The sequence below is a fragment of the Papaver somniferum genome, chromosome 7 (assembly GCF_003573695.1).
Source record: "Papaver somniferum cultivar HN1 chromosome 7, ASM357369v1, whole genome shotgun sequence".
NCBI lineage: Eukaryota > Viridiplantae > Streptophyta > Magnoliopsida > Ranunculales > Papaveraceae > Papaver > Papaver somniferum.
In genome coordinates, this window is record NC_039364.1 from 15545588 (window position 1) to 15562622 (window position 17035).

General features: G+C 37.3%; 1 protein-coding gene across 1 annotated transcript; it reads left to right on the forward strand.

Moving 5' to 3' along the window:
- Positions 1–48: 48 nt before the first annotated feature.
- LOC113294201 lies at positions 49–877 on the forward strand. Its single transcript, XM_026542611.1, has 2 exons — positions 49–102; positions 305–877. Exons 1-2 carry the CDS (start codon positions 49–51, stop codon positions 875–877), a joined length of 627 nt encoding a protein of 208 aa, XP_026398396.1.
- The last annotated feature ends 16158 nt before the right edge of the window (positions 878–17035 follow it).

Genomic DNA, 17035 nt, shown 5'->3' on the forward strand with positions numbered 1-17035 from the left:
ATTTCACCGGAGAAATCTTCATACCCATAAAATTTTTTTGCAAGTAATATGGTGAAATTTTTAGGTTATTTCGATTCTGGCTCAGATGCCATGAAAGACAAGGTAAAGAATAATCGAAGTTTTCTTATTATTGAAAAGCTTGATTTACAAGGAGGAATCCATGTGACTAAATATCCAGAGATGCAAAACTAATTTTGTTAGCAAATCTATATGCAATAAATATCTTTCCTAAATAATAAAATATGCAACCATATACACACTATACACTAAATGCGTATCTCCTAATAGATCTGCTTATTTGAAGTATTCTAATGACTCTTCTGCTCCAGATTTCCCTTCAAAGAAAATTTGGACGCGTCTTTGGCCACTTATGGTTGCTTTTTTCTTGTGGCAATGTGTTCTGAACAGGTTGCCAACCTTGGATAATTTACACCAAAGGAACTCATCTCTAGTGACTCCTAGTGGTAATATTATTGCAAATGTTTGCTGCTTATGTAAGCTTACTGCCGAGTCTAATACACATTTATTTCTGGAGTGCTCTTTAACTAAACAGATTTGGGGATATTTTTCCTTGGAAGCGGACAAGTCCATCAATTTTTCGGGTTCAACTATGGATCTTATTAACAACTGGTCAACTTCTCGTTTATCAGTTCGTAGTAAAGAGGTGTGGAAGCGTCTACCAGGTGCTATTCTTTGGGTTATTTGGAATGAGAGAAACGCTAGAACTTTCTATAAGAAGGAGCGGAAAGTCGAGGAGCTGATTATCGACATTAAAATGAAGGTTTTTCAATGGGCTAGATACTCTCCATATATGTCCGGGATAGCAATTAGTGATTTAATTGTTAAGCGGGGAGAATTGTTCTTCAAACCCCCGTAATTTTAAATGGTTTAGTCTGTTTGTTTAGAGGATCTAGTTCTTGTATCCTGTTTAAGATCTGGGTCTTTTTTCCTGTTGGGGGACTGCTTTCTTCTGGTTTTTCTCTGTTGTAAGCTTTCCTTTTTCTAATAAATCTTTCCTTGCCGAGCAAAAAAGAAAAAAATCATCCTCCCATTCGCAATTATATGGGCATGGGCTTTATAGGATGAAATAAATTGTAGAGTGATGGGAAGAAACAAGGAGAAAGACATGGTACAAATGAAATCATAAGATTCATAGATATTTTCATTGACATGGTTTCGGTTGATCGATTTTTACAATGTTTAATGGTTAATGTATTTTTAGCGCGAGTCATGTTGGAAGAAACCCGATGGTAAAGCAACAGTGAATTGCGAATATCTTGAACTCTATGAGATACAACACATGGGGTTATGGTGGAGTCATTAAAACAATTGTAGTCTATCATAATCTTTAGACTTAGACTCCACGATAATTGCATAACAGTTGTAGTCTTTTTTACTCAGGAAAAAAAAGAAGAAGTTGTTGAATGCCAAATAGATGACAGAAGCCAAATCCCAGGCGCCCTCTATCCAAATAACCTAAAATCCGGAGACGAGGTGATGTTCGAGGGTAGTGTATTGAAGGTAGCTTGGTTGCTCAGGTGCGATATGTAAAGTTCCCAGAATAGGGTAACTTTAGGGAAGGAGAAAAACAAATGTTTTAAATACAATGCTATGATAACCTTCATAGAGCAGCACATAAAGATCCACTCCACAGCTTTACGCAAAATTTGAGCTTCTGTGCGCCTGCTTTAGGTCACCAATCGTCGTTAAATTTTCCAGATTTTCTAAGGCATTCACCTGACCTGACCAATAATAAGAATCATGCCGACAACTTTAGCATTTGGGAAAGTATGAAACATACACGTTAAGTTTGAGGCAGTTATGTGGAGGTAGAAACAGAACGCTGTCATTCATTGATACATGATTGCTGCTGCATGAAAATGGAATAGCTTTGGAACTAAAGTTGTTTGAGCTGAGTATTCATACCTCAAATTATCTATAGATTATGCTAAAAAGTAAGAAACAAAAAGAAGAAGGAGATGTTAAGGATCGAACAAGAGAGAAGAGAGCATAAACGCGGAAGCTTAAAAGACTACATTGATAATAATTTTGGTGTATCTTTCTCATTAATTCTTCAAGATTTTTATACAATCACAAGACTTAATTCTCAAGACAATTCCTAATATAACTCTCACAACCTAAAGCGCATATCTCCTAAATATAAACTCTCATATATTATTTCTTAATACCCTCCCTCAAGATGGAACATATAGATCACGAATGCTCATCTTGGATAAAAGAAATTTAAACTGAGCTTTCCCTAACATTTATGAAAAGTTTTGCCGATTTCGGTCCTCATCGTAGTTTAAGGACGTTTCGGTCCTCATCTTCGTAGTTTTAGGACATTTCGGTCCCCTTCGTAGTTTTAGGACATCTCGGTCTCATCTTCGTAGTTTTAGGACATTTCGGTCCCCTTCATAGTTTTAGGACATCTCGGTCCCATCTTCATAGTTCTAGGACATCTCGGTCCCAATTGTAGATTAAGGACATTACGGTCCCCTTCGTAGTTTTTGGACATTGCGGTCCCAATCGGTTTTAGGACATTTCGATTCCCTTTGTAGTTTTAGAAGACACAGGTTCCATTATCGTAGTTTAGGGACATTTCAGTCCTCTTCGTAGTTTAAGGACATTTCGGCCCCCTTCATAGTTTTTGGAAATTACAGTCCCGAGCACGAGTACCTTCTTAACCATCGCACAACTTCTAAAAATACTTCCACCGGCCACCGTTCAACACAGTAGAACCAACAATTCTAAGTCAACTATCTTTGCAATCAACGACCCAAGATCAGTTTTGAACTGATTTTTTTTTTCTTCTCGTCAAAACCCACTGATCGATCTTCACCAGTAACCATCAGGACATCAAGTTCAAGCCACTGATCCCTGTTTACCCTTGATTTCGCCACAATCAAGAGTTCTGATCGCAACCCAACCAAAATCTCTTGTTCTATATTGGTTTCGAGCATAAATTTGATCCCCGTGAACAAAAACCAACATAATGATCTTCTTTGTCTTGCTTGTAAGAATGGTTTCTAAAGAAACCAAGTTCACAAGTGCGTTGTTTAGGTGGTGAAAACGAACACCTTAAAACCCACAGCCACACCAAGTTTCTTCATGGTAATAATTTTTTTTCTTTTTTCTCATTTCTTTTCTTTTTCTCTTCTTCTTCTTGGATCTTCTTCTACTTCTTCTTTATCAAAACACATCTGATTTTTCTTCCTCTCCTCTCTCCCTCTCACCCTGATCCGATACTATGTTAAGGATCGAGTAAGATAGAAGAGAGCATAAATGCGGAAGTTTAAAAGACTACATTGATAATAATCTTGGTGTATCTTTTTCATTAATTATTTAAGATATTTATACAATCACAAGATTTAGTTCTCAAGAGAATTCCTAATATAACTTTCACAACCTAAAATGCATATCTCTTAAATATAGACTCTCATATATTATTTCCTAATAGGAGATTCCCACTTATTTCCGAGAAAGCTCTCACTTTCCACTCTTTTGCTTCCATACACTTGTTTGACTGACTCCAATCCAATGTATAAGAACGAAAAGAACATTCTCACATTGCAAATAGGTCGAATGACCAACAACATGTGCATTAAGGACAGCCTAACAGTAATCTAGGTTCATGCAATCCCGTATTAAAACTGAAACCCATGCAAGTATTCAAGCATACCTATGGATAGATCCTCGAAATTCGAATGCCGGTTTCGTTGTGGACACAAATTTTCATTGATAATTTGAGGCCAAACTAGAAAGCTGTGGTTGAAAGATGAACAAAGCTCGAATTCTAGAGCTTCTGGCCCCACTTGAGACAATATGGACCAATAGGATTTGTGGGTTTGAGATTTTTTCGTAGTTTTTTGGTGCACACGAAATAGGGTAGGTGATCGATACCCATACTTATTAAACCTACTCAAAAAAACAAAACCCATACCCTAATTCTATTCTCTACGCTTTTCTGTTCTCTTCCCTTTTTCTCTGTCGTCACTCCTGATACTAATCTGAACGAAGACTAGAGAAGATCATCAAACAAGTTAACTTTGATAAGGAAGATAATCTAACAAGTTCCGCAAACGTGAAAGACAAAAACGTGCATGGTACTGCAACAACTCTTAAGTCTACGCCATTGAAAACGAAACTGCAGGCACGATGGTATCATACCCAAACTTAGATACAAGAATTACATTTTCTACATCGACTCTGTCAATACCAGTTAGCTGCCGTATTAACTCTAAATCCTAAACCCTAAATTTTCTTTTTAGTTTCAGCGCCTCCTATCTTCTCCCTCGCTCTTTGTTTTGTTTTGTTTTATTTTCAGTGCTGATTTTTTTTAAATGTCGGAGATGCATCATAGACGTTTCAGTCTTCTTTTCTTGCTTTGTTGGACATGTGTTGTTTTGTCTAATTTTTAGTGAAACATAATCATGATACAGAAATTGGGATTTTGTATTATTTTGTTGGGTATATTTTATTTTGCAGGTGAGGGTTTGAATATGTGACACGGGATTATTGATCCATCGAATGCTGAATATTTGCGTACTAGGTAGAGAAAAAAGATCAGGCCTAACTGAACTGTGTTCTATGTCTAACTTGTGATGTTCTAAGTGGCACATATTGTTAAGGATCGAGCAAGAGAGAGGAGAGCATAAACGCGGAAGAATTGAACGTCTACATTGATAATAATTCTTGGTATATCAACTTTCATGGCTCAACAGCGTATTTATATTGTTCACAAACTTGACGACCACTCAAGGTACTTTCCTAACTAAGATCAAACTCTAAACATAGACACTTTACTAATATAACTCTCACAACTTAATGTGCATATCTCCTAAATATAGACTCTCATATATTATTTCCTAATACCCTCCCTCAAGATGGAGCATGTAGATCACGAATGCCCATCTTGGACAAAAGAAATTTAACTTCGGTTTTCTTCTTTCTTCTTCTTTTTTTTCCACGCTTTTGCGAAAAAAAATCTTCAGACCGTAGTTTAAGGACGTTTTGGTCCCATTCATAGTTTAAGGACATTACAGTCCCATTTTCGGAAGTTTAAGGACATTATGGTCCCATTTTCGTAGTTTTAGGACTTCTCGGTCCCCTTCGGAAGTTTAAGGACGTTACGGTCCCATCTTTGTAGTTTTAGGACATTACGGTCCTATCTTCTGAAGAATACTTCTTGTACTCTTGTTTTCTTGGTTTCTTCGATAGAATACTTTTGTACTCTCTCGACAACTCATAGGATTTCAACCTATTATTGTTGTTCTTTTTCTCATCACCTCTTGGTGATTGTTTTCTTTTCTCTTTTTTTTTTTCTTTCTTCACAACATGAATGTTGTTTCTTCTTCTCTTGTTCCAGTCACGCTATTTTTGCGAAACCTTCACATTTTTTTTTTTTTTTTTTAAGATTCTCTCACAATCTTTCTCTTGTTATGCTTCTGCCACAAGCAATAACTAACAAAAGTCTGCCACACTTTGTAGGATTTCCAAATTTCTGCCACAAACTCTTCAATCACCATGTTTCTGCCACAAATTTCTTCTTAACCATCATCAATTCTGATTTCTGCAACGTCTCTGACTGAAACCGTCACACTTCTTTACTGTTACAACTCTTTGGTACGTTTTTTTTTTCTGTTACGCTTCTGTAACAATTCTTTAGTAACATCTCTGTAATTGTGATTGCTCTTTGTAACACCTCACATAACACGTACTTTTTTTTTTTTTTTTTTTTTTTTTTACGGCGGTTCTTACCTGATCTTAGGGTTGTGAAACCCTAAAGCTCTAGCAAACGTCGTCCCATGACCGAGCAACCACCACCTGCCGTACACCTTCGATAAACACCAACTCCATTACTGGCATCAACAACAACATCACCACAACGTTGTTATACTCTTCTCTTCATCACACACTCCTTCTATCAATCACGACATTATCAGTGTCTCATTATCACAATCATGCTCGAGTTCTTAACTTATGATCATCATCGCTGCCGACAAATCTTCCATTCAATGGAAACAGCTTCGTTAATGGCAGCAACAACCTTTTTTTTTTTTTTTTTAATCTAACACGGGATCGAGCTTTCCCTGTCAACAATAGGAGCAACCATTCTCTTTGCAACTCATCAATCGCTGGCAACAACTCAAACTCCATCACCAAGCTCGTTAATTAAGCTCAAAATGACCAGACTAGTCAGTTAACCTTAGGTTGCAACCAACATATCCCTGTAAACCAGCGGAACCAGTTCTCACCTGATTTTTAGGTCGTCTTGAAAAACTAAATCGCCAGCAACATCGCACCATTAACTGGCAGAAAATCTTCCTCGCAGTCTACTTTCTTGCTGTCGCACACAGCCTCAAATATATATTGCTGCAGCCATCTCCGTCAGCAACAATTTTCGTCTGTCTTTTTTTCTTCTTCGAATCTTCTCTGCAACATTATGCAGCAGACTCCACGGCTTTCTTCGTCTTCATCTGTCCATCAATCAACGTCGAAAACACAACACCATGAGAATCATCAACAATGCCAGAGATCCAACAGTAGCAGCAGCATGTCCCTATCTTTTCTCGTTCCAAAACCACCATCCTTTTGTTTGTTCAGAGAACCCTAATCCTTCGTAACCAGTCACGATTTTCTTTCTTCTTTTTTTTTTTCCTTTTTTTTTTCTTTTTTTTTTCTTTTTTTTTTCTTTGTAACGAACATGAATTTCTTCACTAAAGAAAACCTAAACATCATGAATTCTCTAAAATTATCTAACTCTCTTCCTCTCCTCTCTCCCTCTCACCTCGCTCTGATACCATGTTAAGGATCGAGCAAGAGAGAGGAGAGCATAAACGCGGAAGAATTGAACGTCTACATTGATAATAATTCTTGGTAGATCAACTTTCATGGCTCAACAACCTATTTATATTGTTCACAAACTTGATGACCACTCAAGGTACTTTCCTAACTAAGATCAAACTCTAAACATAGACACTTTCCTAATATAACTCTCACAACTTAATGTGCATATCTCCTAAATATAGACTCTCATATATTATTTCCTAATACATATGCTTAGAGATGTAAATACTAGCCAGGTTGAATTAGAAAGAAAGAAACAACTACGTGTGCTTGGCATCTGTTGGTAATTCTCTTCTATATTTTTTACAACATTTTTGAGAATATATTGAGTACTTTAAAATTCTTATTTTCAGGTTTTCCCTGTAGTATATTTGCTTTGTTTTAGATGCAATTCAGAAGTAGCAAACTGAAATTCATCTTGAGATAAAGGTTAAAGCAATCAGATACCTGATAGAGCTTAGTTTTGTTGATTAGGTTTGGTTAAGTTCTTTGTGCTAGCTATTCACCTTATCTCTTCTTTATTAATTTTCTTTATAAAGCCGGTTACCTTCTTCTGAGTTATTCTCGCAAACCGGGTACTATATAATAAGAAGCATAGTTTGTGCTCACTATAGAGAAATGGTAAAAATCTTAGGCCTCCAAAGCTGCACTAATATGTGGATCACCTCATGTGTATATTTATAAAAAGCAGGGTGTTATAGGTTCAACTGTTCAAGCATGGTTCATTTCCTCGACTACTGTTATGGTAAAAATACTTGGGTTGCTCTTATTTTTCACAAATAGCTATATACCTAAGTTTGGCACTTGCGTGATTCTGTTTTGTGATATATGAATAGTGCTGAGGTTTATTTCTTTTTCTTTTTAGGTGGTTATCGGCTAGCTAGGATGCTCTTGCAGAGAAAGAAGGTTCAAGATCCTGACAATATTATTTTTGTGCTCCACGTAACCACCTTAACTTTGTCTCTCTGAATGCCGAACATTTAACAATGGTGTTGTTTTCATTTATAGTCTTCTCCATCACCGCCACTGCCATAAAGTGTTAAAATTCATGTTCATCATCTCACTATTTGATGCTTCCTCTCTTTAAATATTTGTTTGTTTGCCTTTGTTTTTAAGACCGATCTTGGGGGGATTGAGTTATTAAATAAGGTGTGATTGTTTGATTCGATTTCAATTTGCTTATGGTGTCGCTTTTGTAGGGTTCTTACATCAACATTTTCATATTAAGTTCAGAGTTTCTATAAGATAATATTTGATCATCGTGGAAGAGATAGCAGTTTAGCTGACAAGAATATCTTGGGCTTACGGTTGTAATTAAGAAATTTTCGACTAGAAAAACTAAAGTCCCGTCTCTGGAGGATCTTTAGTCTGTACAAAGATAAATACTGACAGAAGTTCAGACACTTGGTCGCATTAGACATGCGAACATAATAAATTTATACAGACTTGCTTTTCGAGTTCAGGTATGATTGTTTTGGTTTATGAATACAACCGGACATAAAATTGCTCTTGGAATTGCAGAAGGTCTTGCATATATCCACCTTGATCATTGATCTGTTATCTCTGATCATCCCAAAGATATCCAGTCAACAAATTTCTTGCTTAATGCATATCATTCATCTAATTAAATTAGCAGATTTCAGAGTTGCATAAGTATACTCCAGGATTTCAATTCATATTTAGTTCCAAGATTTCAATTTTTAGTTCAAAGTTAATTTTATTATGTCATACGTATTTTGTCATGGTGATTCCACTCAGTGTTCATATTGGATTTTACTTTTTACTAATCAAGATGTTTTGTTACTAACAGAATATTCTTATACATCGAGGGCAACAACAAAGTATGACGTATAAGGCTTTGGAGAAGTACTAATGGAGCTCATTACCGGGAACAACCATTCGAGACACAATTCGGCCGAAACAAGAGTATCAATTATTAGTATTAGAGAATATATTATACTGCTTTACTTATTTTTATTAAGGAGAATATCTCCTGTCATAATTATTGTAATGAGGAGATTATCTCCGCCATTTTGTATTCTCCTTAATAAAAATAAGTAAAGCAGTATTATATATTCTCTAATAATTAGGTTTCTTTTTTTGAAAGGAAAAGGGTAAAATCTTATTGAACTAAAAAAATAATTTTTACAAAAGGCCAAGGCCTTGCCCTTTTGTAACCAAAACTTCCCATAGTAGTATAAAATCTAGAATTAATTACAATCCAAAACTTCTTCCCAATTTGTTATGAGGTCCCTGAAAGTGGTTGGAGGGAAACAATTTTTGACGGAGCTCCATTCTAATATGAATCTTTTCACCTCTATTATCAGCTCGTTCTTGTCCTTGTGACGTTTTCTTGACATTACCCTATTGTTTCTTTCCAACCAACACTACAAAATAGAAGGCCTTTTGGGACGGTTTTTATGTCCTAAAACCGTCCCAAGAAGCATTTGTGACGGTTTTGTGTCCGTCCCCTATTCTACCGTCACTAATATTTTTTTATCATACTTTCTTTTAGGGACGGCCTAAAAATAGCCTTAAATTAATTATTCCGTGACCTATAGGGACGGTCAGACCATGAACGTCCCAAATAACCATCTCTAAGGACGGTTTTGAAAAAATGGCCGTCCCTAGAAACCACCTGTTTTGTAGTGCAAATTGTCCAAAAAATTGCTGCTGGTAAAAGAGGTCATACCATTCTTCCTCTTTTCCTTCCTTTATTTGTTCCCCAATCTTGTATGTGCTCATTCACTGTGGTTTTGTAACTCCACTGCATGTTAAAACGAGTAATGAAATACTCACAAATCCCCTGAGTATAGATACAAGAGAGAAACAGATGATCAACGGTCTCCAGATGTGTTGTGCACAGGCTGCAATGTAAATCTTCCATTTCACTACCTCTTTTAGTGAGATAATCTAGAGTTGGAATTGCATTATTCCAGACAAACCACGTAAATACTTGTACCTTAGGGGGAACCAATTTAACCCATATGAGCTTATTCGGAAGCTGGGATGGAGGATGTTGTTGCTGCTGCTAAAGTAGCCAGTGATAACACTCTTTGACTGTAAACTGAGTAGAGGTGGAGTTTGAAATTGTGTCTTCTTCTGCAGTTGTCAGATCTGGAGGGGAACCCAGCAGAGCAAGAAGATTACTAATCTCATCGAGTTCTGCAGTTGAAGGATGTCTCTTCAACGTGATCTTCCATCTGCCATTTTCCACTAGGTCTGCAATTTTTGCTTGCTTGTTTATAGCTAGCTTGAAAACATGAGGGTGGGATATAGAGAGAGGGGTGTTTACCAGCCACTTATCATACCAGAAGTTGACTCCTTTACCATTTTTCACCTTGATATTAGAGATACTCTCTAGAATCCACTTCTCTTTTTGTATCCTTTCCAGTAACCTCTCCCATATGCTAGCTTGAACTCTTCTGGGTATAGAGATTGAGCATCAGATTTTGTTCTGTGTTGTACCACCTGTCTCCATAGTGCTTGTTTTTCCCTTGCATACCTCCAGCTCCACATTGCCAACAGAGACTTGTTCGTGCTTCTTAAATCCCTAATAGCCAATCCACCTTCTTTCTTAGATTTGTACATCCTATCCCAAGCCACCCAACATATTTTTTTCTTTTCGGATGTTGCTCCCCTTAAAAAATCCCTCATTATTTTTATCATTCTTTTTTTTAACTGATGCAGGCATTTGCATAACAGACATGAAATAAATTGGGAGGCTTGCCAGAGATGTGCTTATGAGTACTATTCTTCCTTCTTTGGTGAAGTATCTCCTCTTCCACTTTGCTAATTTCTTCTGAAATTTTTCAATGATAATCTCCCATACACTTGTTTGCTTAAGTGTAGCTCCCAATGGAATCCCCAGGTATTTCAGCGGTAGTTTTTCCACTTTACAATGCACAATGTCGGCTAGGTCCTGCACTTTTTGGTCTGCTCCGAGGCTTATAATGGTGCTCTTGTCTAGATTGACTCTGAGCCCTGTGATAGCTTCATAAACCTGTAGAATGAGAAGTAGATTTTCCACTGCTTCCTCCTTGGCATCGAGAAAGATCAAAGTATCATCAGCAAATTGTTGGTGAGATACTTTGATGTTTGAACCTAGCTGAAATCCTTTAATCATTTGTAGCTCTTCAGCTCTTTTTAGAAGCTTTGTTAGTATTTCCGCTATCATGATGAACAAAAATGGAGACAATGAGTCTCCTTGTCTCAAACCTTTAAAGTGTTTAAATTTTGTTGTAGGATTCCCATTCACTAATACAGAGGATTGGGTTGAAGAGAGTGTCCACTGTATCCAATTTCTCCATTTTTCTCCAAATCCTGCACTCTTTAAGATGCTGTCAACACAGAACCAGTTGACATTGTCAAATGCCTTCTCTATTGTCAAGCTTGGATAACACTCCTGGAACTCCTTCCTTCAGTCTAGCATCTACTAACTCCCCTGCTATAAGAACTCCATCATGTATCTGTTTTCCTTTCACGAATGCCCCTTGATGTTCTGATATCAATTTGGGTATGACACTCTTGAACCTTTCTGCCATAGCCTTTGTGATGATCTTATAAGTGCTGCTGACAAGACTTATAGGCCTAAAGTGTTGTGGCCTCTTGCATTCTTCTTTTTTAGGTATTAGACTGATGAAGGAGCAGTTTAGTCTCCAGTTTAATCTTTCTTCATCATGGAACTCCTTAATTACAGCCATTAAGTCATTCTTTATGATTGGCCAAGCAACTTTGTAGAATTCAAGATTATAACCATCTGGACCAGGTGATTTGTTGTTCCCACATTTCTTAATAGTTTCCCAAATTTCCTCTTCATCAAAATTCCTCTCCATCCAAGTGCTTTCCTTATTTGAGATTTTATTGAAGTATGTATCCTGCAGTTGCGGTCTCCAGCCGTGTTCTTCCTTGAAGAGGTTTGAGAAGTGGTTCCAAAATTCATGCTTTATTTCTTCTTGCTTAAAGTTATCCATATCATTAATCACTAGTTTGTGGATATTATTCCTTCTTCTTCCCCCATTGGCTAACTGATGTAGGTATTTGGTGTTGCAGTCTCCTTCTTTTAGGTGTTTTGTTTTGGCTCTTGCTAGCCATTTCCTGTGCTCATTGAGCCTGATTTGTTTCAGCTCCATCTTCCAATGAACCCTGTTGCTTAGCTCTTCATTGTTTAACTTCCCTTGCTCTTCTTGAATATTCAAAGCTCCTATTTTTCCCACTAGCTCCGTTTTCTTGACATCATTCTGTCCATATTGTTCTCTGCTCCACCTTTTGAGAAAGAATTTCAAATTCTGTAATTTCTTGGCCCAAATAAAACTGGTAGCACCCGAGTATTTCATTGCAGTCTACCACTCTTTTAAACATGGGAGAAATGTCTTGTTTGAGAACCAATATGATTCAACTCTAAAGGATGGCTTCTGTCTTATTGAATTGTTGGACATGAATAATATTGGACAATGATCTGATGTGTCTGTTGTTAACATGATTTGAGTGGAATTAGGATATACACTCTCATAATGTGGAGATATAATCACCCTGTCCAGTCTACACAGAATTGGGTCAGTCTGGAGATTTGACCATGAGCACAGCCCTCCATTTACTGGAAGATCAATCAAATTATGAGAAGCCATAAATTCGTTGAATAATCTTCTTCCCAATAGTGAACCCCCTGCTTTGTTCCTCTCCCATCTCCTTCTAGTGGCATTAAAGTCACCAGCTATACACCATGCTTCTGTAGCCCAACCTGACAAGTCTTCTACTTCAGTCCTGAAGTCTAATCTTTCATCATCTAAACATGGACTGTATACATTGGTGAGTATCCATTTAATACCATCTTTTTTGTTGGTGAATATCTGGCTGATTGTGTTTGCAGAAATGACCTCATCTTCACATGAAAGGTTGTCATCATTCCATATGGTTAACATCCCTCTCCCAAGCCCTTCAGAAGGGATCATACTTCATTTGAAATTATCACCACCCCAAAGATTCTTTATAAACCAATTGGTAATTCTTCCACATTTTAGTTTCTTGAATAACTACTGCATTTGGTTTGTGGGTTCTAATTAGTTCCTTAAGATTATCAATCTTATCAACACCATTTAGGCCCCTTGCATTCAAAGATAAGACTTCAACACACATTGGAAACATTCATATCCCTTCCCGTAAGTGCTCTACTGCTGACTGTCATTCCACCTTCTTTTCCTGGTGACAGATGCCCCAATTCATGTCTTTCCACAATTCCAGCAAAAATTTTCTCGACTTCTCTAGTCTTACTACTGTGCTGAGTTCCCAAATTTGTACTCACTTCCATTAGCAGTTCTACTGTATTGTTAGTGCAGTTTCTGGGACCATGATGTCTTCATCGCTGTCCAGTTCTCCTTCCTCCACAGTGTCAGTTGCTTGTATTGCCGGCACAAGTTGTAACTGGTTCTGTTTCTTTTTGAAGTTTTCGAATAAGAGATTTATCCCTAGTTAGCAATTCGGGGTACGGATAGTAGTTCGGGACGACATACTTACGAGAATTATATGGATTCAGATAGATCGGATTCGGTCAAAAATCCGGTCAACGGTTCGATATTCGGACAGTAGTTCGGAATGGCATACGTTCGTGCATATTCGTTTTATAAATGTGAGTTCGGCACTTAAAATTGGTCTTACATATATGATAAATTGATAAGTATTATAACGTTATTACGAGACTAATTTCATGTGTGTATGATTTATAAGATGGAAAAAAATATTTTAGCGTGATTATTTAATAAGAAGTAAACAATTTAATCGCATAAATGTATTTTATAACGAGTTTATAGACTTTTAAACAAAAATCAAAATATAAAACACTGGTTAAACAACTACCAATAGAAAATTTTAACTGAATAATTATATTTAAATATCAAGTATATACAAAATCAAACAAAAACCGATCAACAGAATTCTGGTCGCAGAGTTATCTATGGGAGTTCTAGTTCGGAAATATCATTCAGATTCGGTCAGTTCACATACATTCGCGAATCATTCGTGAAGTCCATATAATCCGCGAATTAGGTTCGAAGTTCAAATAGTTCGGAAATATCATTCAGATTTGGTCAGTTTGGATATGTTTGCAAATCATTCGGAATGATTCGGAGAATTACTAACTAGGGATTTATCCTGCTCAGTGAGTTTTTGGTTTCCCCCCCTGATGATTCCACCCCACTCCTTTTCTCTCCATCTTCTGGCACATAGGGATTTGCCCGTTTGAAAATGTTCCACGTGTGTGTTGAGAATTTGAATTTGAATTTGAAATTTGAGCATCTGAAAATACTGTTGTTGATGTTGATAGGGACCCACCATCCAGTTGCTTTAGCATAGACTATGTAGTTAATATCGGATATCGGTTCATCTCGGCCGGGACCGATGCACTGGTACGGTTTTATATCGGGGATATTATCGTTGAAATATCGGTTCTAGATTTAGAGACTATAATTTTATATTAAACATTTCTCCACAAATTTTCGGATAAGATATAATAGATAACATCAATTTTATCAAAAAAACAAAAGAGTAACTTTAGTAGACTTGCTTCGAGAGCTACATGCACCTCTACTACCACCCGAAAAACTGTCTTCACCAAAATTACCCTTAAACTTTATAGAAAACGACCAATACCGTCTCATATCAGGAAATATAGGAAAATTTCGTATCGACCGATACGGCCGATATTATCGGGCGAATATCGTATCCCCGATATCCTTCTTATCGTATCGTTCTGGGCCGATATCCGAAATATCCCCGATATATCGGCCGATACGGCCGATATTGACTACATTGAGCATAGATGAGTATTCTGATGACGACGGTGATTTTCCTTGCCGGAAAGAGGGGTCCCATTCCAGTGCAATGGTGAAAATTTTACCCCAATTCTACTTGTAATGCCACTTGTATTTTGTAGATATCTCCTTTAACTGCGATTCTGCAAATTACTGGGTTTTTCATGTAAATATCCCTGTCAATTTCAGCCAATCCTCCCATTTCTCCTCCGATTAGTTGAAAAAATTTTCTGGACCATAAATTTAGTGGAAGACCTTTCAGATTGATCCATTGCTTACATTTTGAGAGAATATCCGGCGCAATGAATTCATATTTACACGACCATTGTCTGACTTCAATGATGGTACCTTTCTCTGTCCACTTTAATGGCTGCCATACCTGCATCCATTCCTCATCATTGTTGGGGGTAAAGAAAGCTTCAGATTTGTTGGAGATGCTTAGCCTTAAATACCTTTTCCATTTTAATTTAACAGCGATGGCCTTTGCTACTCCATTCCATTTAAGATCTCCACTGATGTTAACCTTAATCATCCTTGACATTCTGTCCTTTATTATACCCGGTTTAATGTTCTGCTGTTGAGGAAAGTCATTACTTGTCGGTGCCCTTTGTTTGTTAATGTTGTCTGATTTCTCCATAAAAGCTTCAAGACATTCACCTAAACTCCACCAACCCCCTTGATTTTCCCCTGATGGAATGCAGATAGCATTATTCCTTCTCTTGCTTCTGTCAAATCCGGAGATTCTTAAATACTCTCTGTTGGAAACAGTAATAACAATCGTAATAATTGATAGGAAAATATTTAGTTCAAACCGACGCTTGACTGATGGTCCTGGAGTTGCACTGATACTTGTAGCAGGAACTAGTAGAGGCATGTATGAGATATGCTGACCTAAAGGCAATATTGCTTGCTACTCCTCTTGCAGAGAGATGCTATAGCAGTTGGAAAGTCACCTCCAGGATACAACTACTGATAGTACCCCTCAATGTAGCATACAAAGAGAGTACTGTAAGAGCTTGGCAGAGATGTGTGAAGAAACAAGGGCAAACAGTAGTAGAAGTAAGAGGAAGAAGTTCTTTTTCTGTTTTTCAAATGAGCTAAAACACTTCCTTATATACTGTTTGAAAGAAATTGGCCGTTACAAATAAGAGAGGAAAGATTCTCATGCATGGACAACCTTTTGTCAGAAAACAGCTTTGTCAGAAAGAAACTTTATCAGACACAGCTTTGTCAGAAAACAACTTTTACTTTAAGAAGAAAACAACTTTGCTTCTGTCAGTCAAAACACTTTTACTTTAAGCAAAAAAAAAACAACTTTGCTTTTGTTTGTGTTTTCTTTTTCTCACGCACATGCAAATTCCAATAGAAGAAGATTTTTGTTTTGACAAAAAATATGACTGAGATACCCGTTTGAAAATTTCAGCAAAAAGATAGGTATGAGAACCCACACACATACCCACACCCGAACCGACCGACCGACCGGACGGACGGCGATGTGCGTTCTTCGGTGCGAAGCACCGCGCGTACGGGAAAGGCAACCTTGCCATAGTCTAAGTCTTCCCTTTCACACAAAAGTGTGTAGACTCAAAGGGCCATGCCCTTTAGGAAAAATCCATGGTATTTAAGTCTAAAACTCTTAAGATTTTAGTCTATGTGGGACTATTGTTTTATCTATTCAAATGAAAAAACAACTAGTGGGCAATAGGTCTAGGGATCAAGTCAAGGTCCATGCTTTTCCAAAACCCGTTTTTCTAACAATCCCCCACATGAATGATAAAACATACCGATAAAACACGAGAAAACAAAATACATCAAAATTAGGCTAAGTGTCCTAGAGATTTGAACCTTAACTTAGTGAGAGGTTACCAGAACTGATTGTTAAAACGGTGAACACAATGTCTTGAACCACCAACAGTGAATGCAATTCATAAATAACAAACACACTTGATGCTACAAAAGAAAGTTGCCAAGCTCTTGCCGTTGTGCCCGTTTTGGCCGTGGGATAAATCCCGGACTTGATGAATGTCTCTAGAGAATCAGCTCAGATTCTCATAGGAAGCGGCCCCACTTCCAACATCCACATGGGTGAGTCCATTAAGAGTGTCATGTCACACCCCGCTTTAAATAAAGCCATGGAAATCATTAATATCTCAACAGATTATCCTAACTCATGCAGGTAGCACTATCACACAGTGACATCATAGGGAGGGACAAAGATAGTGTTGTATCGATATCACCATAAGTTAGTTGTCTCATTGAACCTTGATCTTGGAACTCCATTCACAAGGTTGAGTATCCTTCATCGTGACTTATTCAATGAGCTTAAGTCTCATCCCCCTCGATGTGGATCTAACTACCTCTCTAGATAAACCTTTCGTCAA